At 34.4% G+C, this 19,696-nt stretch overlaps 2 protein-coding genes across 4 annotated transcripts; both read left to right on the top strand.

Moving 5' to 3' along the window:
• The first annotated feature begins 2,821 nt into the window (after window positions 1-2,821).
• Window positions 2,822-4,072, top strand: LOC111276146 (protein ACCELERATED CELL DEATH 6-like). The gene is made up of 4 exons (XM_089754388.1): window positions 2,822-2,869; window positions 3,164-3,208; window positions 3,258-3,431; window positions 3,620-4,072. Exons 1-4 carry the CDS (start codon window positions 2,822-2,824, stop codon window positions 4,070-4,072), a joined length of 720 nt encoding a protein of 239 aa, XP_089610514.1.
• A 3,981-nt stretch (window positions 4,073-8,053) lies between these two features.
• LOC111275717 (uncharacterized) lies at window positions 8,054-18,876 on the top strand. 3 transcript variants are annotated; one of them, XM_089754141.1, is made up of 5 exons: window positions 8,054-11,868; window positions 13,628-13,675; window positions 16,797-17,321; window positions 17,495-18,027; window positions 18,179-18,876. In XM_089754141.1, exons 1-5 carry the CDS (start codon window positions 11,799-11,801, stop codon window positions 18,779-18,781), a joined length of 1,779 nt encoding a protein of 592 aa, XP_089610267.1. In that variant the 5' UTR covers window positions 8,054-11,798; the 3' UTR covers window positions 18,782-18,876. The 3 variants fall into 3 exon arrangements, with proteins under 3 accessions (XP_089610267.1, XP_089610266.1, XP_022716954.2); XM_089754140.1 differs by having other exon boundaries at window positions 8,096-8,890; XM_022861219.2 differs by lacking the exon at window positions 8,054-11,868 and having other exon boundaries at window positions 13,656-13,675; window positions 16,891-17,321.
• Window positions 18,877-19,696: the final 820 nt, after the last annotated feature.

The following is a 19,696-nucleotide window of genomic DNA, read 5'->3' as shown; positions in this document are numbered from 1 at the left end:
TTTTTCGGAAAATGATGTTAGTTAAGGGAATGATTCCCTACACTTGGTTACAGAGAATTGTAACGTGAATTAAAGATCTGGACCGTTAATAATGTTCAAGTACAATCTGGCGCTCTGGCCCAAAAATAAAAGTTGGTCCAGTCTAGGTGGGTTGTTCTTAAGATATTGACACAAATGCCTGTGTTTTAATGTCGGCATTGGTGATTGGGTTTTGTCTTTTTTGTTGGGCTTTTCAAGGTTTATGTTTGTTGGGTTTGGTTTCTCAGCTTGGGGGACTCCTACAATGATCTTTTATGGTAAGATCCCCATAAATGATGACCCTCAACAAGATCAATTACAACTCTTGATTCCTGTTGAGTAGGAGACTAAAGTAACATTCGGTTTATTACATGGGAGAATTACAATAAGGGTTAATGAATAAAAAATTTCATGATTTCATACTGAGCTCATATTAAAAGGTCTCAGTGTTCTAAAGGCTTGTAGACTTAGAGAGGATTTTGAAGTGATCATCTTGATTTTAGTGTTCTATCTTTCATTGCTTTGAATATTCTAACTTGGTCAGTTCAAACTCTAATAGTGAGAAAAAGTGCATTGGTTATAACTTTTATATATTGATAAGGAATTTAAAATTTTCAAAAATCTATTTTCATATATTTATTGTGTATCTCTATTAAATTATAAATATCAAATTACTAAGTAAATACATTTATTTTAATTATTTTTTAAAACGTTAAACTACATTAAGGTAATAATCTAAGTAATCCAATCTATTATTTTTCTTGTTATTTGTTCTTAGATGGGAAATAGGCCATTTTTATAATATAGTTAATACATTATTATTATTTTCTAAATAAAAAATTATTATTATATGTTATTGTTTTCTTAGAGTAGTTCAGTTTTTAAGTTGAACTAATTTTTGTGTGTTGACTAAGGATATTTTTGATAGCTTTGTGGTAAGGATCGTGTCGTACCTTTGACTATTGACCGAACAAGCGTCAAAACGACTTGACAGGGAAACCTTTATAAACGTGCAGTTGAAAAATACTAAGTCAAATTTTTTCTTCAGTTCAATTCTCTTAATATGTCAGGTTCTAAGTAATTGAAGAAATTTGAAGTTGAGAAAGTCAAATTTTTAATAGTTCCACTTGAATTAACGGGTCAAGTAGTTCACATTAGTACCTACCAACTTCAAAATAAAACACCCAATATGAAGCTTTACTTGTTAACGGTTCCAACTACGATCATTCAATGGATCCAAAATTCTACCAATATGTCAAGTTAGGCAAAGTTTATTCCCTCGAACATGTTCTTTGTCAAAATCTAGGATTACTTTTCAAGGTAACTTTTTAAAAAAAATACCATTCTCCATATTATCGTAAAATTTAGACACAAAACTATTATCATCGAAATTTATGATAGATGTGGATCATTCTTGACAAAGTAAAATTTAGATGGAGATACACTTTTACATATTATTGTAAGGATAGATCACTTATTTGTAATTGATTTTATGGTGAAAAAAATCTTTTCTTCAACACGAAAAAAAACGGTTGAAGATGAAATCATTGACAAGTTTGAGATTTTGAGAATGAGAAATAAGGAGTTTTGCATGAAGCTGTCAGGAATGGTCATTGTAGAGTAGTTGAACTTTTGCTAAAGGTCGATCCCAAGTTGGCTTCTTTAAAAAATTTTGTTGGAGAATCGCCTTTGTATCTTGCTTCTAGAGAAGGAATGCTAGAAATAGTGAATGAAATTCTGACATTAACAAAAAAGTTCGTAGCTTATGGTGGTTCAGAAGGCCAAACAGCTTTGCATGCTGCTGTCATTAAGAGCCATTATGGTAATTTTTATGTTTGGTTCATTTATTTTCACAAATTTCTTTTACACAACTGTTACGCCCAAAGATTAAGATGTAACACAATCATATTATCTTGAAATAAATCTCAAAGTAATACGAAACTTTTTTTTGTAATCATTTTAAAATTATCAATAAACTGATATAATTTGCAAAGTAAAATTTATATTTTTAATCCAACTAATGATACATCTTTATACATCCAAATACAAATCATATAAAAATACAAAATAATTTCATAAGATCTCATTGACCAACATTATCTCCGATTACTAAGGAATCTTTCTCATTTAATCTTTTAGCTTTCACAAAACTAAGCAAACTTATCACTTACTCATCTGTAAAGAAAAAGTAAAAGAAGATGAGCAAACTATAGCTCAGTAAGTATAGGCTCACATTCCTTATCAGATCAAGTATCATTTTCATACATATCATATAGAGCATTTAAAAATATTCATCAAATTATAATGTTAAAGCATTTCAAAGATCATCGTTTTGTCAAATATTTCATAAATTCATAATATATGTCAAAATATGTCACTTTATAAATCATTGCAAAATATATATTGGACAAACATGGTCACTCACCACTTCATGTTACAGCTAGCAATGGTCATGTTAATGTTATAAAAGAGATCATTCGGCAATGTCCAGATTCTACAGAACTTCTTGATTTATGTGGGTGCAATTGTCACGGGTCGAGACTTAAGCTCCGAACCCGCGCGACTCCGGGACTCGGGCATCCACTCATCCAGAGTCTCAAATCAGCCTACCTATCACGATTCACACCCTTGTGAGGTATTGTCCGCTCTGGCCCTCATGACCTCACGATTTTGTCCTACAAAAGGCACCTCACAAGACTGAAGTAGTGTGAACCCTTTTATACCCCAATGACCCTCCTATTATGTTCGATGTGAGATTCATGACTCTTCTTTAGGTCCGTAACATTCTCCCCCACCCAACCTCATGACGCTTTCGTCACGGAGGCTAGGCACCCTGCCTACCTTCCTTGAGGTTTTTGGCGTAGATCGAACAGTTTAGGGCTGGCTCTGATACCACTTGTCACAGGTCGAGACTTAAGCTCCGAACCCGCGTGGCTCCGGGACTCGAGCATCCACTCATCTAGCGTCCCAGATCAGCCTACCTACCACGGTTCACACCCTTGTGAGGTATTGTTCGCTCTGGCCCTTCTGGCCTCAAGGTTTTGTCCTACAAAAAGTGCCTTACAAGGTTGAGGTGGTGTGAACCCTTTTATACCTTAGTGACCCTCTTGTTATGTTTGATGTGGGATTCATGACTCTTCTTTAGATCCGTGACACAATGCTCTACATGCTGCCATCCTTAGTGGGAAAGGTAATGTCACCAGGTATATGCTGGAAATAGAGGAAACATCATAAACCAGCTTGATAATGATGGAAATATGCCTTTGCATTTGGCGGCTATTGGAAGGAAAATTTGGATTGTTCAGTACTTGATATGGGATAAAAGAGTGAATCAAAGAACCAAGAACAAAAATGGACAAACTGCATTTGATATTGATCATTCCATCAAAGAATCATGTCTAACAGTTCCCAGGGTAAGAAAATATTTGACTAACTTATTTTTTTTATTAGAAAATTGGTACAAAATGCACTGGTTTAATCTCGTTGGTCACTTCTAGCTGTTGTTATAAGCAGGACCAGTTCATGCATACCATCTCAAAATTTTAATGCAAGAACAATTCATGCAGACCATTTCAAAAGTTTGATCATTATTATATTGCAGAAAACAGTCTCAATTATTTGGAAAAAATTCATCTCCCCACCTACTTGGAGCGTTAAAGAAGATATTCCTCCAAGCGCAAACAATGAAGTAGAAGATGCCAAAATCCAGTTTTACAGGCAAATGGGACAAACCCTTTTAATGGTAACAACAATAATCACTACTGTTACATTTGCAGCAGCATTCACAATGCCTGGAGGCTACCACCAGAATGGTGCCAAACAAGGCCTGGCACTTCTGGATAAAAACAAAACCCTTTATATGTTTGTTACCTATGATATCATTACATTGACCTATTCTACAACATCAGCTTGTCTCCTAATTTGGGGAGTTAAAAATGGCAAAGAATCCTACCCATATTGCCTAGCAAGCGCCACATTGCTGACATACATAACGCTACTTACGACTGCAGAAGCGTTCATGACAGGCATTAGGATTGTTTTTGTCACGTTCTAAATCGAGGCATAACACGACATTATTATCTTAAAGTAAAACCCCAAAGCAATACGAAGCCTAATCCATAATCATTGAACAACTCTCAACTATAAAAGGTTCTCATTAAATAACATAACTAGATAATAAGTCTCCAAAAGTTCAAAGTCGAGTATTACAACTAAAATAAACAATACTTCATAAAATCTTATATTTCTAAGTAGTTCTCCAATGCTCAATTCTTCTAGCTTTTCTCAAGCTAATCATACTTATCATTCATAACATCTGTAAAAGAAAAGAAAATAGGGAATGAGCAAACCACAGCTTAGTAAGTGAAGGCTCACATACCTTATCGGATCAAACATCGTTTCATACATGTCATATAGATCATTCAAAACATTCTTCAAATCATAATGTCAAAACATCTCAATATCATCGTTTTGTCAAACATTTCATAAATTCATAAATCATTGTAAAATATGTTACAATTCAAATATCGTAATCAAACCAAATCATGAATCAATCATTAAAAATCATCGTAAATCATCATTATCATAAATCATTATTATCATTCAAATCGTTAGCTATGATCACTGCTATAACCTGTGACATTGGTCGTATCGATAATTTCATTCTCATGATCATTGCTAACTATTATAACCTGTTAGTCAAAGCTTACGCTAACTACTATTATCCGTTAGCCAGGGTCGTATGATCATGTCTTTGCTAACTACTATTACCCGTTAGCCAGGATCATAGAACTAATTCTGGTGTCGATGATCCCACTTCCCAGGGATATAAAAACGTAGCCATCATAAAATCATTCTTTAAACATAAATCATTTTCTCATTTCATTCATAAGCATGATCCATCATTTACATAGCAAAAACACAAAATAATCATATGCTTGATCCTATTTTCATACATAAAAAATAAAGAAATAAAACATTCTTTCATTTAGAAACATATATATATACACATAGATTCGAAAACAAGCAAAGTGTGTGAGATTCTACTTACCTTATTCTGATTTCACCACCTAATTTTTCTCCTTCAAAATTTAGTAGCCTATTCAAGATAATTCCAACATAACAATAATTAATCAACCCATTTGAGGCCACTTATACCAAAACAATTAAGTTAAATAAGTAATAACTCGAGTAATTAATTCTGGCAATCTGCGCTACTTTCACTAAAATGACCATAACTCAAGATATCCTATTCGGAATTAAAATCTTTTTAATGTGTTAGAAACTAGACTTGACAAGCTTTCTAACCATATATGGTCCATCTTGTGATTCTTTGTGGATTAATTATAATAATTTTTGTAATCCACGTCATATGCTGCTACCAGACAACCTGTATATCTTTTCATAAAAATTACGTATTTATTCATAGGCAACTTCAAATTCAATTCCGCTTATTTTATTGGAAAGTAGACTCAATAAGCTTTCCAAACATATATGGCTTAATTAGTAAATCCTTGTATAAAAATTAAGGGAAATTTCGAAATTCCTCCTTACTGCTGCTACTAGGCAGCCTGCACATCTTTAGGTAAAAATTGGATAACTCTTCATAAAGAACTTGAATTCAACACCCGTTTGTTTCATTAGAAAGTAGATTCAACATGCTTTCTAACCATATATAATAATCGTAGTAGTATTTAATCATTTAGTACAGAATATAATCTTAATTCATCACTACAAACACATGATTCATATAAGGATTTATACGAAACAAAGATTTTCATTTTTCAGCAATAAATTCACATTACCAACTTTCTCAACACTTAATTTGACTCTAATTAAAGTCCAAATCATCTGCCCAAAGAGGAATAATGTAAACCCTAAAATTTTAAGGTTTTTCGATTATAAATTACATCTTAAGACTTAACCATCAATTCTTCAAAATTGAAAGAGATTATTTACTCACCTCTAATGACAATTTCTCCTTGTAGATTTGTTCTTTCCCTTCACTTGGAATCCTTCAATTGATCTTTTCTATATAAGAAACATATGAGAAATAAGTTTTTATTTTTCTTTCGATTAATCATCAACTGAAAACTGAAAAGTTAATTCTATTAATAAAAAAAATTGGGTTATTTATCAATAAGTTCTCTGCATTTCTCATTCTTTATTAAAGAGTCTCCCACTTATAAAAATAATTAAAATAATCCTTTTTTTTTTTTTACGGGTATTACAGTTTTGCCTCAACAGCCTTATATAGAAGTTTTATCTATTGTGGTAGGCATTGGTTTCCACACAAGCACATGCCTGTTTCTTTTCCATTTGTTTAAGGTTTTTTCAGTCTCTGAAGCCTCTCGCTTCTTCATTTCCCATCTTTATAAGCTCAAGTTCAAAAAAAGATGATTGTGAGAAAATATGTTCATTTTATAGTCCAGTACTCCTAATATACAATATGAATATTGATGCTCCTTTAAAAGCCATTGGTAGCATTATTTTCATTTTGCACCAGTAGTAAAAGAGAAGAAAGAAATTAAATGGCTGTTCTCTCACTGTCATGTGATCTGTTTATAGAATGTTGGACTTTCAGATATCAATATAATTGACACTGGTAAACGTGAGACGGTACTCATGCAATGACTGCAACTGCATAAATGTAGAGGCATTTAGTCATTATAAAGAGAGATTGATGAAAAGAACTGAATCAATGTTATGGCATACGTTAATAACTTAATACTTTAGGAATACTGAGTTTTAAAAAGAATAAGAAAAGAATAAAAAATAAGACAGAAAAAGGGTGGATATTGCTGCTTCAATTAAGGAGCTCTACAGATAGTCATAGAATTGATTCAGATTTCAGCAATACCTAACTGAAAACGTGATAAAAGTAATTAACAAGGTTTCTTTGTGTAATAATATCATAACTATAAATTTCAAGGCTAACCCTTTGCCAACAGAAGCTAATGAAGTCATAGCCCTTGACTGAATTTCATATACTGGCATTCAAAGCAATGCTGTTTATGCTCTCTCAAGAAATTCGAAGATAGAGATGAAGGCAGTCAACGACTTTAATGACAATACTCTTGCAAGTTGCTATTGTTTGGTCTTCCAATGACCATGGAATGGAACTGCATCCTAGACACTTTCTCTCACTGTGGCATATTTGAGGTTACAATGTGCATGTCAAACATGTGAAGCCAGGTTTCTGAATCAGATATCAATCATGGAAGTAGTTACATATAACTGTAAATACATGGAAATTTCATATTCAGAAACTCAAATTGTTGAACTATTTTTTTTTTGTAAAATGCAGCATTTAACCTTAAAAAACCAGTGAAGAAACTGCCTATGCGAAGCAAGCTAAATCCCGGAAAATGGTCTCCATTCATTGAGACAGGGTGAGGTCAAAGAGAAAATAGATGGCTTACACTTCACGACAAAAGAATTTTCCATTTTTGGGCATAGCACCAAAAGTATTTTCTTAAAGTTCAGTTTTATTGTTACTTTAATTATTTTATTTTTATTTAAAAATGTTTAAAAATTCACACTATTAAATTTTATTTTATTTTAATTTTTTGCACAGGCCTTAATTTTAAAAATCTGATACAGATAAATAAAGAGCAGTTAAAGGGCTACAGCAACCAAAACACCAAAACCCCAAAACCCTTTCCATTCATCTTCTCCTTCAGCTTCACCATTCATGTGAGCTCCACAACTACTCTTTTCAAATGACAGCTTCCAAAGCCAAAACCCTTTCCCATTTCTTTAAAACGGCCGTTAAAAAGGCCCACTGAGGAGTCCTCCTTACCGGCAGGTGACAGAACTTTAAAACAGTTCGTCTCCTTGCCTGACACATCGTCATCATCATCATCCGCTGTTATATGCAGAATCTTTTAAACTGTTTTTCTGTTAGAATATGAATTTCATTGGGCCAACTGTTAGGCCGAAATTACGTAATCATGTCAGCCCATAAAGGGTAGTATAGTCATTCACAATGTCAGTACAAAGGTGTGAGTAAGAGAATGAGAGAGGAATCTGGAATATAACAAAATTCTGTTATTCTCTTTTTCTTTCTCTTTCCGTTGCACTCATCCTACATTCTTCTCCTCTTTTCTGTTCTTGAATCGTAGCAGTAGTAATTTCTCTTCCAGGAATTGATTCACAATTACAGGTTAACTTGAAGTTTTTGCATCAGTAGTATGAGAGCCTCTTTCTTGGTAAATGACAATTATGGCAGATGGCGTTACGACCCGATTGCAAAGAGACCTCAATCAAACTCATCAGACTGTGGCTAAAATCCAAGAAGATTTACAACAATTGGAGAAATCGGTTGAAAAAACTATGGAAGATAAACTGGCTGCATTTCGATTGGAGATGAGAAATGATTTCAATCAGGTTTTTTTAGAATTCATGGCAGATCGTGAAAGGACCAGAGCTGGAGTAGAAACCCCTCTTATCAGGGAATGCACCCTAACAGGAAGCATTAACAATCAACCTCAACAACGACCTGACTCTATTTTGGTGGCTATCGGAAGATTGAATCAAGTGAATGTACCTAGGATGTACAAGTTTGAATATCCAAGATTCAATGATGAGGACTTCAGGGGATAGAATCTAAAGTTAGAACAATACTTCTTAGCTGAAAGAGTGGCTGATGAGCAGAAGGTGAGTGTTGTGATGTTGAGCTTGGAAGGAAACACACTCCAATGGCACCAACACTATACCAAGTCACATGAAGGTTTTGACAAATTAAACTGGAATTCTTATTTAAGCAGTATGAAGGAGCGGTTCACTTTAGAAGAATTTGAAGATCCAATGGTAGAGCCAGTGGAGCATAAGCAATTGGGGACTGTTGAGCAGTACTATGAAGATTTCATAGGTATTTTGAATCTCCTGCAATTGCCTAATGATTATACTTTGAGTGTATTCATTAGTAAACTTAAACATGATAACCCTAAATCCTTAAGACTTTTTAAACCATCATACCTTACCCAAGCTTTACATCTTGCAAAACAAATAGAATCCATCATGTTTCCATTTAAACTAGATTTAATTCGAAATCTACCTTACCAGTACCTTATACTTCTTTATCCAGTACATACAGCAAACCACCCTTACTGCCACCCTTACTACCTATCCCTAGACTTCCCATAATCCAAATTTGTTAAACCCATACCCAATCAAACCTCATCCATCTACCAACTTTCCACCTAACACTTAATCTTCACAAACCAACCAACCAACCAAGAAACCATACAAAAAAACCAACCCCTGCAGAGATGGATGAATGAAGGAAAAAGGGAATGTGTTATTGATGTGGTACAAAATTTCCCCTGGCCATAAGTGTATGAAGTCCCAGTTGTACCAACTTTTGATTGAGGGAGGAAATGAGGAGACTGAAGTGGAAGAGTACTCTGATTGCTTAGATAATCCAAAAATATTGATGAATGACTTTGAGGGTAGTGATGTACCTATCATTTCTCCGCATGCTTTGTTTGGAACATCAGGATTTCAAACCATGAGGTTGACTGGAGTTATCCATGATCGCAAGATAGTTATGTTGGTAGATTCCGGGCATACGCATAATTTTATTGATAATTCATTGGTGAAATCCTTGGGATTGACTGTGCGGCCCAGGGGTAAAAGTAAGGTAATTGTTGCCAATGGTGAAAGCTTGTGGATACAAGGGGTCTGTCAGAATGTCAAGTGAAAGGTACAGAGAGATTTGTTTAAGGCTAATTTAATGCTACCGCTTTTTAAAGGTTGTGACGTGGTTTTAGGGGTCTAATGGTTGGTTACTTATGACCAATACTGTGGAATTTTCATGACCTTACAATGCAGTTTAATGCCGAAAAGGGATGGAGAACACTACATGGTATTCAACCTAAAAAAATATACATGGTCAGTAAGGCGTACACCTTGAAGTTATTGCAGTCCTTGCTGGGGTAAGAAGTAACTCATATTCAATTGAATGTTATCACCACTGATCAAAAGGGTACGACTGCTGATAAGGAGAGACTAGAGAAGCTGCTACAGGAGTATAAGGGGTTGTTCAAGCCACCTCAGGGTCTACCACCCAACCAGTCTCACAATCATAGAATCTCATTAAGGGATGAAAACCAAACTGTAAAGATTCGACCCTATAGGTATCCTTTTATTCAAAAAGATAAGATAGAGAAAATGATAAAGGAGATACTGGCAACTAGAGTGATAAGAGATAGCAGTAGCTCATTTTCCTTTCCTATCATTATGGTAAAGATGAAAGATGGGTTGTGGAGGCTTTGTGTTGACTATCAGCGGCTAAACCAATTAACAATCAAGGCTAAGTTTCCCATTCCCTTGATAGAGGAACCGTTTGATGAGTTGACTGGTGCAAATTTATTCTCTAAGCTGGATTTAAGGTCCGGTTATCACCAAATTAGAATGCATGAGGCTGACATCCATAAAACAGCTTTTATAACTCACGAAGGGCATCATAAGTTTCTAGTCATGCCATTCGAGATGACCAATGCTCAATCCACGTTCCAAAGTTTGATGAATAGCCTATTCAAACCATATTTAAGAAGATTAATCTTGGTGTTTTTTGATGACATATTGATCTATTCAGCTAGTTGGGAGCTGCACTTGGAGCATTTGAGAATTGTTTTTGACATTCTGATGGTTAATCAACTTTTTCTCAAGAAAAGTAAGTGTGAGTTTGGAGTTAGAGAAATTGAATATTTGAGACATGTTATTTCTGGTGTAAGGGTGTCCATGGATTAGAAAAAAGTTCAACGTGTAATGGACTAGCCTAAACCAAGGACCATTAAGGAGCTGAAGGTGTTCCTTGGGCTTACGGGTTATTATAGGAGGTTCATTAAGGGTTATGGGGTAATAGCTAAGCCCTTGACGGATCTATTGAAAAAAGATGCCTATGGTTGGAATGACGACGCACAGTCTGCCTTTGACAAACTCAAGTCGGTCATGTCATCAGCACCTATGTTGGCCCTTTTTAATTTTGCACAGGACTTTGTAATTGAAACAGATGCCTGTGGCACAGGTCTGGGAGCTATCTTGACTTAATGTGGTTGACCTCTGGCTTACTTCAGCAAGGCCTTATCACCAAAACACCAAACATTGTCAGTATATAACAAAGGGATGATAGCGTTCTTGTTGGCTATTGAGAAGTGGAGCGCATACCTAGTGGGGAGGCATTTTATTATTAAAACTAACCATCAAAGCTTGAAGTTTTTGTTGGATCAACAGGCGACAACTCCAGCGCAACAGTTATGGATGACAAGTACGACTATGAAGTGTGTTACAGAAAAAGAGTATCGAATAAGGTGGCTGATGTAATTTCGAGAAAGTCGAAGGAAACAGAAGCTATCTTAATCGCAGTAACTTCTGTAAACACTGACCTATTAGAGAGGATTCGAAAATCATGGGAGCAGGATCCCAAGCTTTAGAAGATCACTTTTTGAATTACAGAACTCACTTGGATCCAAGTCTAAATATGAATAGCATGAGGCGATGTTTAAAAAGAAGGGTAAACTAGTAGTTGGGAAAGAACCAGATTTAAAGAAAGAGCTGATGATATACTTTCATAGCAGCCCTACTGGGGGTCATTTTGGTTTACAAGCAACTCTGAACAGAATTGCCAATGTTCTGTATTGGAAGGGCAACAAAAGGAAGTTAGAAGATTTGTCAATGAGTGCTCTACATGTCAACAACAGAAATATGACTCAATTGCTAGTCCCGATCTGTTGCAGCCACTTCCTATTCCTGATCACATATGGACTGACATCTCTATGGATTTTATGGAAGGACTCCCTAAATCCCATGTTAAGAATGAGATTATGGTTATTGTTGATAGACTAAGTAAGTATGGTCATTTTATTGCTCTTGCCCACCCTTATACTGCATTGACAATAGCTCAAGCATTTATGGATCAAGTTTATAAGCTCCATGGAATGCCAATTAGTATAGTCTCTAACCGGGATAAAATATTCACGAGTAAATTTCTGGCAAAAAATGTTTAAGAGACATGGCACCACTCTCAAGTTATTCACTGCATATCACCCTCAGACCGGTAGGCAAACTGAGGTAGTTAACCGTTGTCTGGAAACTTATTTATCGTGTGTGACTAGTGAGAAACCAAAAGAGTGGAGTCTCTGGTTAGCTGTGGCAGAATGGTGGTATAATACAACCTATCATACTGCTACTCATACAACACCCTATGAGATAGTTTATGGGCAACCTGCACCCGTGCACTTACCTTACCTAGCTGGTGACTCTGTTGTAGGTACTGTCGACTGGAGTCTTAATGCTAGAGAGGCAGCTATCAAAATGCTTAAGTTCTATCTGCAAAGGGCTCAAGTGAGAATGAAGAATCTAGTTGACAGAAGGAGAACAAATAGAGAGTTTGAGATTGGTGATTGTGTTTATGTGAAGCTGCAACCTTACAAACAAAAATCTGTGGTTAACAGGAGTTGTTTGAAATTGTCTGCTAAATATTTTGGTCCATTTCAAATTCTGAAAAGGATTGGAAAAGTGGCATACAGGTTATTATTTCCTTCTGGTCGTTAGATTTATCCAACCTTTCATTTCTCTCAATTGAAGAAACACCATGGAGACATTCCTATACAGCCACTATTGCCTCTGGTTGGTGAAGATGGTACTATCGTTAGGAAGCCTCAGACGATTATTGATAAGCGTATAAGTAAGAAGGAGAACAGGGCTGTGACTTAAGCTTTGGTTCAATAGACAAATACTTTCCCAAAGGATGCTACCTAGGAAGTTTGTTATGAATTACAACAGAAATATCCAACCTTAAATCCTTGACGACAATGATTCTTTTCAGGAAAAGGAGTATTATTATGCGCAAAATTTTTTAAACTGGTTTTTCTGTTAGAAATATGAATTTCATTGGGCCAACTGTTAGGCCAGAATTATGTAATCATGTCAACCCATAAAAGGTAGTATAGTAATTAGTAATGTCAGTATAAAAGTGTGCGCGGGGGAAAGAAAAAGAGAAATTTGGAAAATAACAAAATTTTGTTATTCTCTCTCTCTCTCTTTTCGTTGCACTCATCTTCATTCCTCGCCACTTTTCTGTTCTTGAATCATAGCAGTAGTAATTTCTCTTGCAAGAATTGATTCATAGTTACAGGTTAACTTGAAGTTGTTGCATCATCCACTTCCTTCACAAAACGTTCACCTGAAACTACCAAGAAACAAGCCCCTTTTGGTAGCCTCAGCAGCCGGTTGCTTGGCCCTGCTTCAACTTCTAGTTTGTTTTTTTCTTATTTGGCCTTTTTTTTTTGTTTTCTGGACTCTGTTGCTTCTGTTGTTTTAGTTTCTGGGTATTGGAGAATTTAAAGAAAATTTTCATTTTTAAGTGAAAATTGTAGTTTTTAAGATTCTGGGTATTAGAGGATTCAGCGAAATGTTTCTTTCTTTTTTTTTTTTTTGGATTCTGAGTATTGAAGAATTCGTTGAAATGTGTAGTTTTTAAGTGAAAATTGTGTTTATTTTAGATTGTGGCTGCTTTGTTCTTTGTGTTGGTTGGATAATTCAGTGAAATGTGTCATTTTGAAGTGTAAAAACTGAAGTCTTGATTTTATTGTGTTTAATGCAGAGGATTCAACGAAGAAATTGTCAGAGGAGACATCTTCTATTATATGTGGTAAGCATTTGTTAGTTATAGCATGTAAAATTTGTTGGTATATTTGCTTTTCTCCCCTTCAGTTTGTTGTGTAGGAAACATAAGGAAAAAGTGAAATTTGAGTGTTTATCACATTCCTAGTGTGAAGTTGCTTATTAAAAAACTAATTTACTTGATTTAGTCATGAAAATGGAAGAGACTTTAAAGCAGTTGTTCTTTTTATGTAATTAGAGATTTTATTTGCAAATGAATAGCAATAGAGAAGAATGCTTTCCCATGTTAGGTGTAAGAAAATTTACTCATTTGAAACTACTTTATTTGAATTGGTTATGTGAATGCAATATATATATATATATACATATACATATATATAACTTGCCTAAAATAATATTCTCACTGTATTCTATGTTACCTGAACGAGTTTTGACTTCTGAGAATGCAAGAGATTTTGAGTTAGTTGCTAGTATCATGCAATTTGAGATTGTACTTGCATATAGATAAAATTCAAGTAGAATATGTTTCGTAATTAGTACATGGATTAGAAACTCAAGTTTTCAGTTATCTACTTTCTAAATAGCTAAATTTAAAAGTTTTATTTTTTATTATTATTTTGGGAACAGGAAAAGCAGTTTTGGTTCATTTATTGTGGATTAAATCATTTATTCTATTCTGTGTTGAACTGGTGCTTCTGACAGTTCACGGGACTCAGAAGAAATTACCAACAATAGGAGTTCTTTAGGGAGAGTATCGTCCATACCATGGCTTTCAAACTTGTTTAACAATAACATATCATTTAAGCAGAAAGAAGTTTCACGTGAAAGGAAATAGACATGGGTTTTCAAGAAAACCAGGTTAATCGATTTAATCGGTTAATAAAGATGCGTGGAGAAAAACTAGGTACAAAAGCTATCGTGAGCTCAAACACTATTTTTATTTCAATTACATTATCCGAGGTATTATCTAATGAGAAATTAAGACAAACCATGAAAATAAAAATTGAGGCTTTAAAGAAAAATAAGACATGAGAACTGGTATAGTTGTTTGAAGGAAAAAATTCAATTAGATGTAAATAAATTTTCACTATAAAATATAAGGCAGATGATATTATTAAAAGATATAAAGTCAAGTTGGTAGTTAAGGGCTACACTCAAACTTATAGAGTAAATTATTTGAAAATTTTTACTTAAGTTGTCAATATGAATACAGTTAAGATTTTGTTATCATTGACGATAAATTACAATTAGTAGTTTCAACAATTTAATGTAAAGATGTTTTTCTACATAGTGATTTGGAAATATATATATATATATATATATATATATATATATAAAGGTTCTATCAAGATTTGAAGGTCATCTAGAAGCATACAAAGTATGAAAGCTGAAAAATGCTTTATATGGCCTTAAACAATTTCTTAGGAATTGGTTTGGGAGATTTGTCAAAGTGATGCTAGCAATGGAATATAAGTAGAATCAAAGAGATCACACATTGTTTATCAAGCATTTTGATTCAGGAAGAGTCATAATTCTATTAATGTATATTGATGATATAATTACAATCGAAGATGATGAAAAAGAGAGAAGAATCTCTAAAACAATGTTTGGTCAGAGAATTTGAGATAAAAGAGTTAAAAAGATTGAAGTACTTCCTAGGTTTTAAAGTAGCTTACTCATGGCATGAGATTTTCATTTTATAACAGAAATATGTGATAGATCTTTTGAAAAAAATTGATAAGCTCACATGTAAACTTACAAATACCCATCTTAATCATAAACTTGAAAAAGCTAATGAATATATTATTGTAGATAGAGAGATGTACTAAAAATTAGTTAGAAGACTCATTTATCTCTCATATGCTAGATCTGATATAGCATATGTTATAAGTGTGATAAGTTAATTTATGCACAACCCTAACGAAGTGTACCTACAGGTTATCTATTGTATATTGCACTATTTGTAGGCCAAACCTGAAAGAGATATTTTATTCAAAAGAAATTCAGAATTAATTCTAGAGACATATACAAATATGAATTATGCAAATTTAATAATTGATAAAAAAATCTATCTCAAGCTATTGTACTTTCTTAAGTAATAATTTTGTGACATTGAAAAGTAAAAAATAAAATGTGGTGGCAAGCTTTGGGTGACCTCAATAGTGATCTTTTACAGGGAGATTCCCATAATTCATGACCCTCATATTTAACAAGATCAATTACAACTCTTGATTCCTGCTGAGCTGGAGATTAAAGTAATATTCGGTTTATTACATGAGAGAATTGCAATAAGGGTTAATGAATAAAAATTTTTATGATTTCCTGCTGACCTTACGTTAAAGGTCTAAGTATTATTGGAATTGTTAATCTTTTCTAGATTAAATTGAATTCCAATTTGGAAAAGTTGAACGAGTTCGGACCACTTATGATTCTATGACTACAGCTTGTTCAAAAAAATGTGAACTTGTTCTAACGGCTTCTAGTGTTCACATTTATTGACTTTAGTGTTCTATCTTTCATTGCCTTAGAATTATTTTTTAAAATGTTAAACTCCATGACCGATGGGTAAGATAATAATCTAAGTAATCCAATCTATTCTTTTTCTTGTTATTTGTTCTCAGATGGGAAATGGACCATTTTTATAATATAATGAATACATTATTATTGTTATTATTATATGTTAGTGTCTTGTTTAGAGTAGTTCAGTTTTTAGGTTGAACAAATTTTTGTGCGTTGACTAAGGGTGTTTTTTATAGCTTCGTGGTAAGGATTCCCGTCGTTTACGTTAGACTATTGAGTGAATAAAACGATATGACATATAATCGAAATAAACGTGAAGTTGAAAAATACTAAGACAAATTTTTTCTTAAGTTTAATTCTCTGAATATGTCTTCGTTCAAGTAATTGAAGAAATTGAAGAAATTTGAAGTTGGAAAAGTTGAATGGCTTTTATTTTTTTGGTTTTTCCACCTGAATTAATGGGTCAAGTTGTTAGCATTGGTACCTACCAACTCCAAAATAAAACACCCAATATGAAGCTTTGCCTGTTAACAAATCCACATATGATTATTCAATGGATCCAAAATTCTACCAATATGTCAAGTCAGGCAAAGTTTGTTCCCTCAAACATGTTCTTTATCAAAATCCAGGACTACTTTTCAAGGTAACTCCTCAGGAAAACACAGCTCTCCATATTGCCGTGAAGTTTGGACACATGACTATAGTCACTGAGATTTATGGCAGGTGTGGATCACTCCTGTCAAAGCAGAATTTAGATGGAGATACACCTCTTCATATTGCTGCAAGGGCAGGTCACTTATCTATAATTGATTTTCTGCTGAAAGAAATCTTTTCTTCAATGTGGAGAGAAACTGATGCAGATGAAATCATTGGCAAATTTGAGATTCTGAGAATGGGAAACAAGGAAAACAACACAGTTTTGCATGAAGCTGTCAGGAATGGTCATCTTAGAGTGGTTCAACTCTTGCTAAAGATCGATCCTAAGTTGGCTTGTTTAGAAAATTTTGCTGGTGAATCGGCTTTATATCTTGCTTCTAGAGAAGGAATGCTAGAGATAGTGAATGAAATTCTCACATCAACAAATAAGTCGGCAGCTTATGGGGGTTCAGAAGGCCAAACAGCTTTGCATGCTGCTGTCATTGGGAGCCATTATGGTAATTTTTCATGTTTGGTTCATTTATTTTCACAAACTTCTCTTACACAAACTCTTGCAATTCTATTTTCTGTACTAAAATAGAGATTGTAGATTTCAAGACCTGCTAAGTATTTCCCTTTGATAATGCTTCTGGTTTTCTTTATCTGAACAAATTTTCCCTGTAAATGTTAGGTACCATGCAAGCCCTCCTAAGAGCCAAACGACAGTTGATCAGAGAAGTTGACCATCATGGAAGAACCTCTCTCCACCATGCAGCATCTCTAGGAGACCATAAAACAGTGAAACAATTACTGGATCTTGATAATGCTGTTGTATATATATTGGACAAACATGGTCACTCACCACTTTATGTTGCAGCTAGCAATGGTCATGTTAATGTCATAAGAGCGATCATTCGGCAATGTCCGGATTCTGCAGAACTTCTTGATTTATGTGGGCGCAATGCTCTACATGCTGCCATCCTTAGTGGGAAAGGTAATGTTATCAGGTATATGCTGGAAACAGCAGAAACAGAAGGACTCGTAAACCAGCCTGATAATGATGGAAATACGCCTTTGCTTTTGGCGACTATTGGAAGGAAAATTTGGATTGTTCAGTACTTGATATGGGATAAAAGAGTGGATCAAAGAACCAAGAACAAAAATGGCCAAACTGCATTTGATCTTGATCCTTCCATCAGAGAATCATGTCTAACAGTTCCCAGGGTATGAAGATATTTGACTAGCTTATAATTTTTTATGAGAAAATTGGTACACAGTACACTGTTTTAACCTAGTTGGTCACTTCTAGCTGCTATTATATGCAAGACCAAATCATGCATACCATCTCAAAATTTTGATCATTACTATATTACAGAAGGCGGTCTCAATTATCCGGAGAAAATTCAGCTCCCTACCTACTGGGAGCATCAGAGAAGACATTCCTCCAAGTGCAAACCATGAAGCAGAGGATGCCAAAATGCAGTCTTACAGGCAAATGGGACAGACCCTCTTAATGGTAACAACGCTAATCACTACTGTTACATTTGCAGCAGCATTTACAATGCCTGGAGGCTACCAACAGAATGGTGCCAAACAAGGCATGGCGCTTTTGGATACAAGCAAAAACCTTAAATTGTTTGTTATTTACGATGTCATTGCAATGACCTGCTCCACAACAGCAGCTTGTCTCCTATTTTGGGGAGTTATAAGTGGCAAAAAATCCTACCCATATTGCCTAGCAAGCGCTACATTGCTGACATACATAGCGCTACAAGCGACTGCAGGAGCGTTCTTGGCAGGCATTAATACTGTTTTGCCTCAACAGCCTTATATTGTTATTATGAGTATTGTGCTAGACATTGGTTTCCACATAAGCACATGCCTGCTTCTTTTCCATTTGTTTAAGGTTTTTCATGTCTCCGAAGTTTCTCAGTTCTTCATTTCCCATCTTTATAAGCTCAAGTTCAAAAAAAGATGATTGTGAGAAATTTTGTTCATTTTATTCTCCAATGCTCCTAATATACATTATGAATATTGATGCTCCTTTAAAAGTTATTGCTAGCATTGGGTTCATTTTGCACGAGCACGAGTAGTAAAAGAGAAGAAAGAAATTAAACCTTTGCCCTTTTAAACTTTTATAAACTTGAAAGTAAATGATTGTTCTCTCACTATGATGTGATCTGTTTATAGAATATTAAATTCTCAGAGATGAATTTCTAATAATCTCATATACAAAAATATACATATAATTGGTGCTGTTAAATGTGGGACGAAATTTACTTTTTTTTATTTTTTATTTGGGGAGTAATAATTCGTGCAATGACTGCAACCGTATGTAACCCTTTGCCAATTGAAACTAATGAAGTCATAGCCCTTGATTGAATTTCATGTACTGGCATTCAAAACAATGCTGTTTATGTTCTCTCAAGAAATCCCAAGATGGAGATAGGGCAGTCAACAACTTTAATGAAACTCCTCTTGCAAGTTGCAATCGTTTGGTCTTCCAATGACCATGGAATGGAACTGCATCCTGGGCAGTTTCTCTCGTGGTGGCATATTTGTGGTTACAATGTGCATGTCAAACATGTAAAGCCAGGTTTCTGAATCAGACATCAATCATGGAAGTATATGCATATAAATATACGTTCATGGAAATTTCATGTTCAGAGACTCAAATTGCTGAACTATTTTTTTTTTTTTTTGTAAATTGCAGCATTTAACCTTAAAAAACCATTGAAGAAACTGCCTATGCAAGCAAGCTAAATCCCTGAAAATGGTTTCAAGTCATTGAGACAGGGTGAGGTTAATAGAGAAAATAGATAGCTATACATTTCACAACAAAAGAATTTTCCATTTTTGGGCAAAGCACCAAAAGTACTTTATTGTTACTTTA

This window comes from Durio zibethinus, chromosome 25 (assembly GCF_047325235.1).
Source record: "Durio zibethinus cultivar Kanyao isolate XHJ-2024 chromosome 25, ASM4732523v1, whole genome shotgun sequence".
Classification (NCBI taxonomy): Eukaryota; Viridiplantae; Streptophyta; class Magnoliopsida; order Malvales; family Malvaceae; genus Durio; species Durio zibethinus.
Note: the sequence above shows the minus strand (reverse complement) of the source record. Positions and strands in the feature narration are given on the sequence as shown.

Bases quoted from the DNA above. Each gene is read 5' to 3' on its own strand.
- LOC111275717 (XM_089754140.1), top strand. From the start codon at position 8,689: ATGTTGAGCTTGGAAGGAAACACACTCCAATGGCACCAACACTATACC. The intron at 17,322-17,494 runs GTAATTTTTCAT...TGTAAATGTTAG, and splicing joins TGTCATTGGGAGCCATTATG to GTACCATGCAAGCCCTCCTA. The intron at 18,028-18,178 runs GTATGAAGATAT...ACTATATTACAG, and splicing joins CATGTCTAACAGTTCCCAGG to AAGGCGGTCTCAATTATCCG.
- LOC111276146 (XM_089754388.1), top strand. From the start codon at position 2,822: ATGACGCTTTCGTCACGGAGGCTAGGCACCCTGCCTACCTTCCTTGAG. The intron at 2,870-3,163 runs GTTTTTGGCGTA...ACTCTTCTTTAG, and splicing joins CCCTGCCTACCTTCCTTGAG to ATCCGTGACACAATGCTCTA. The intron at 3,209-3,257 runs GTAATGTCACCA...ATCATAAACCAG, and splicing joins TGCCATCCTTAGTGGGAAAG to CTTGATAATGATGGAAATAT.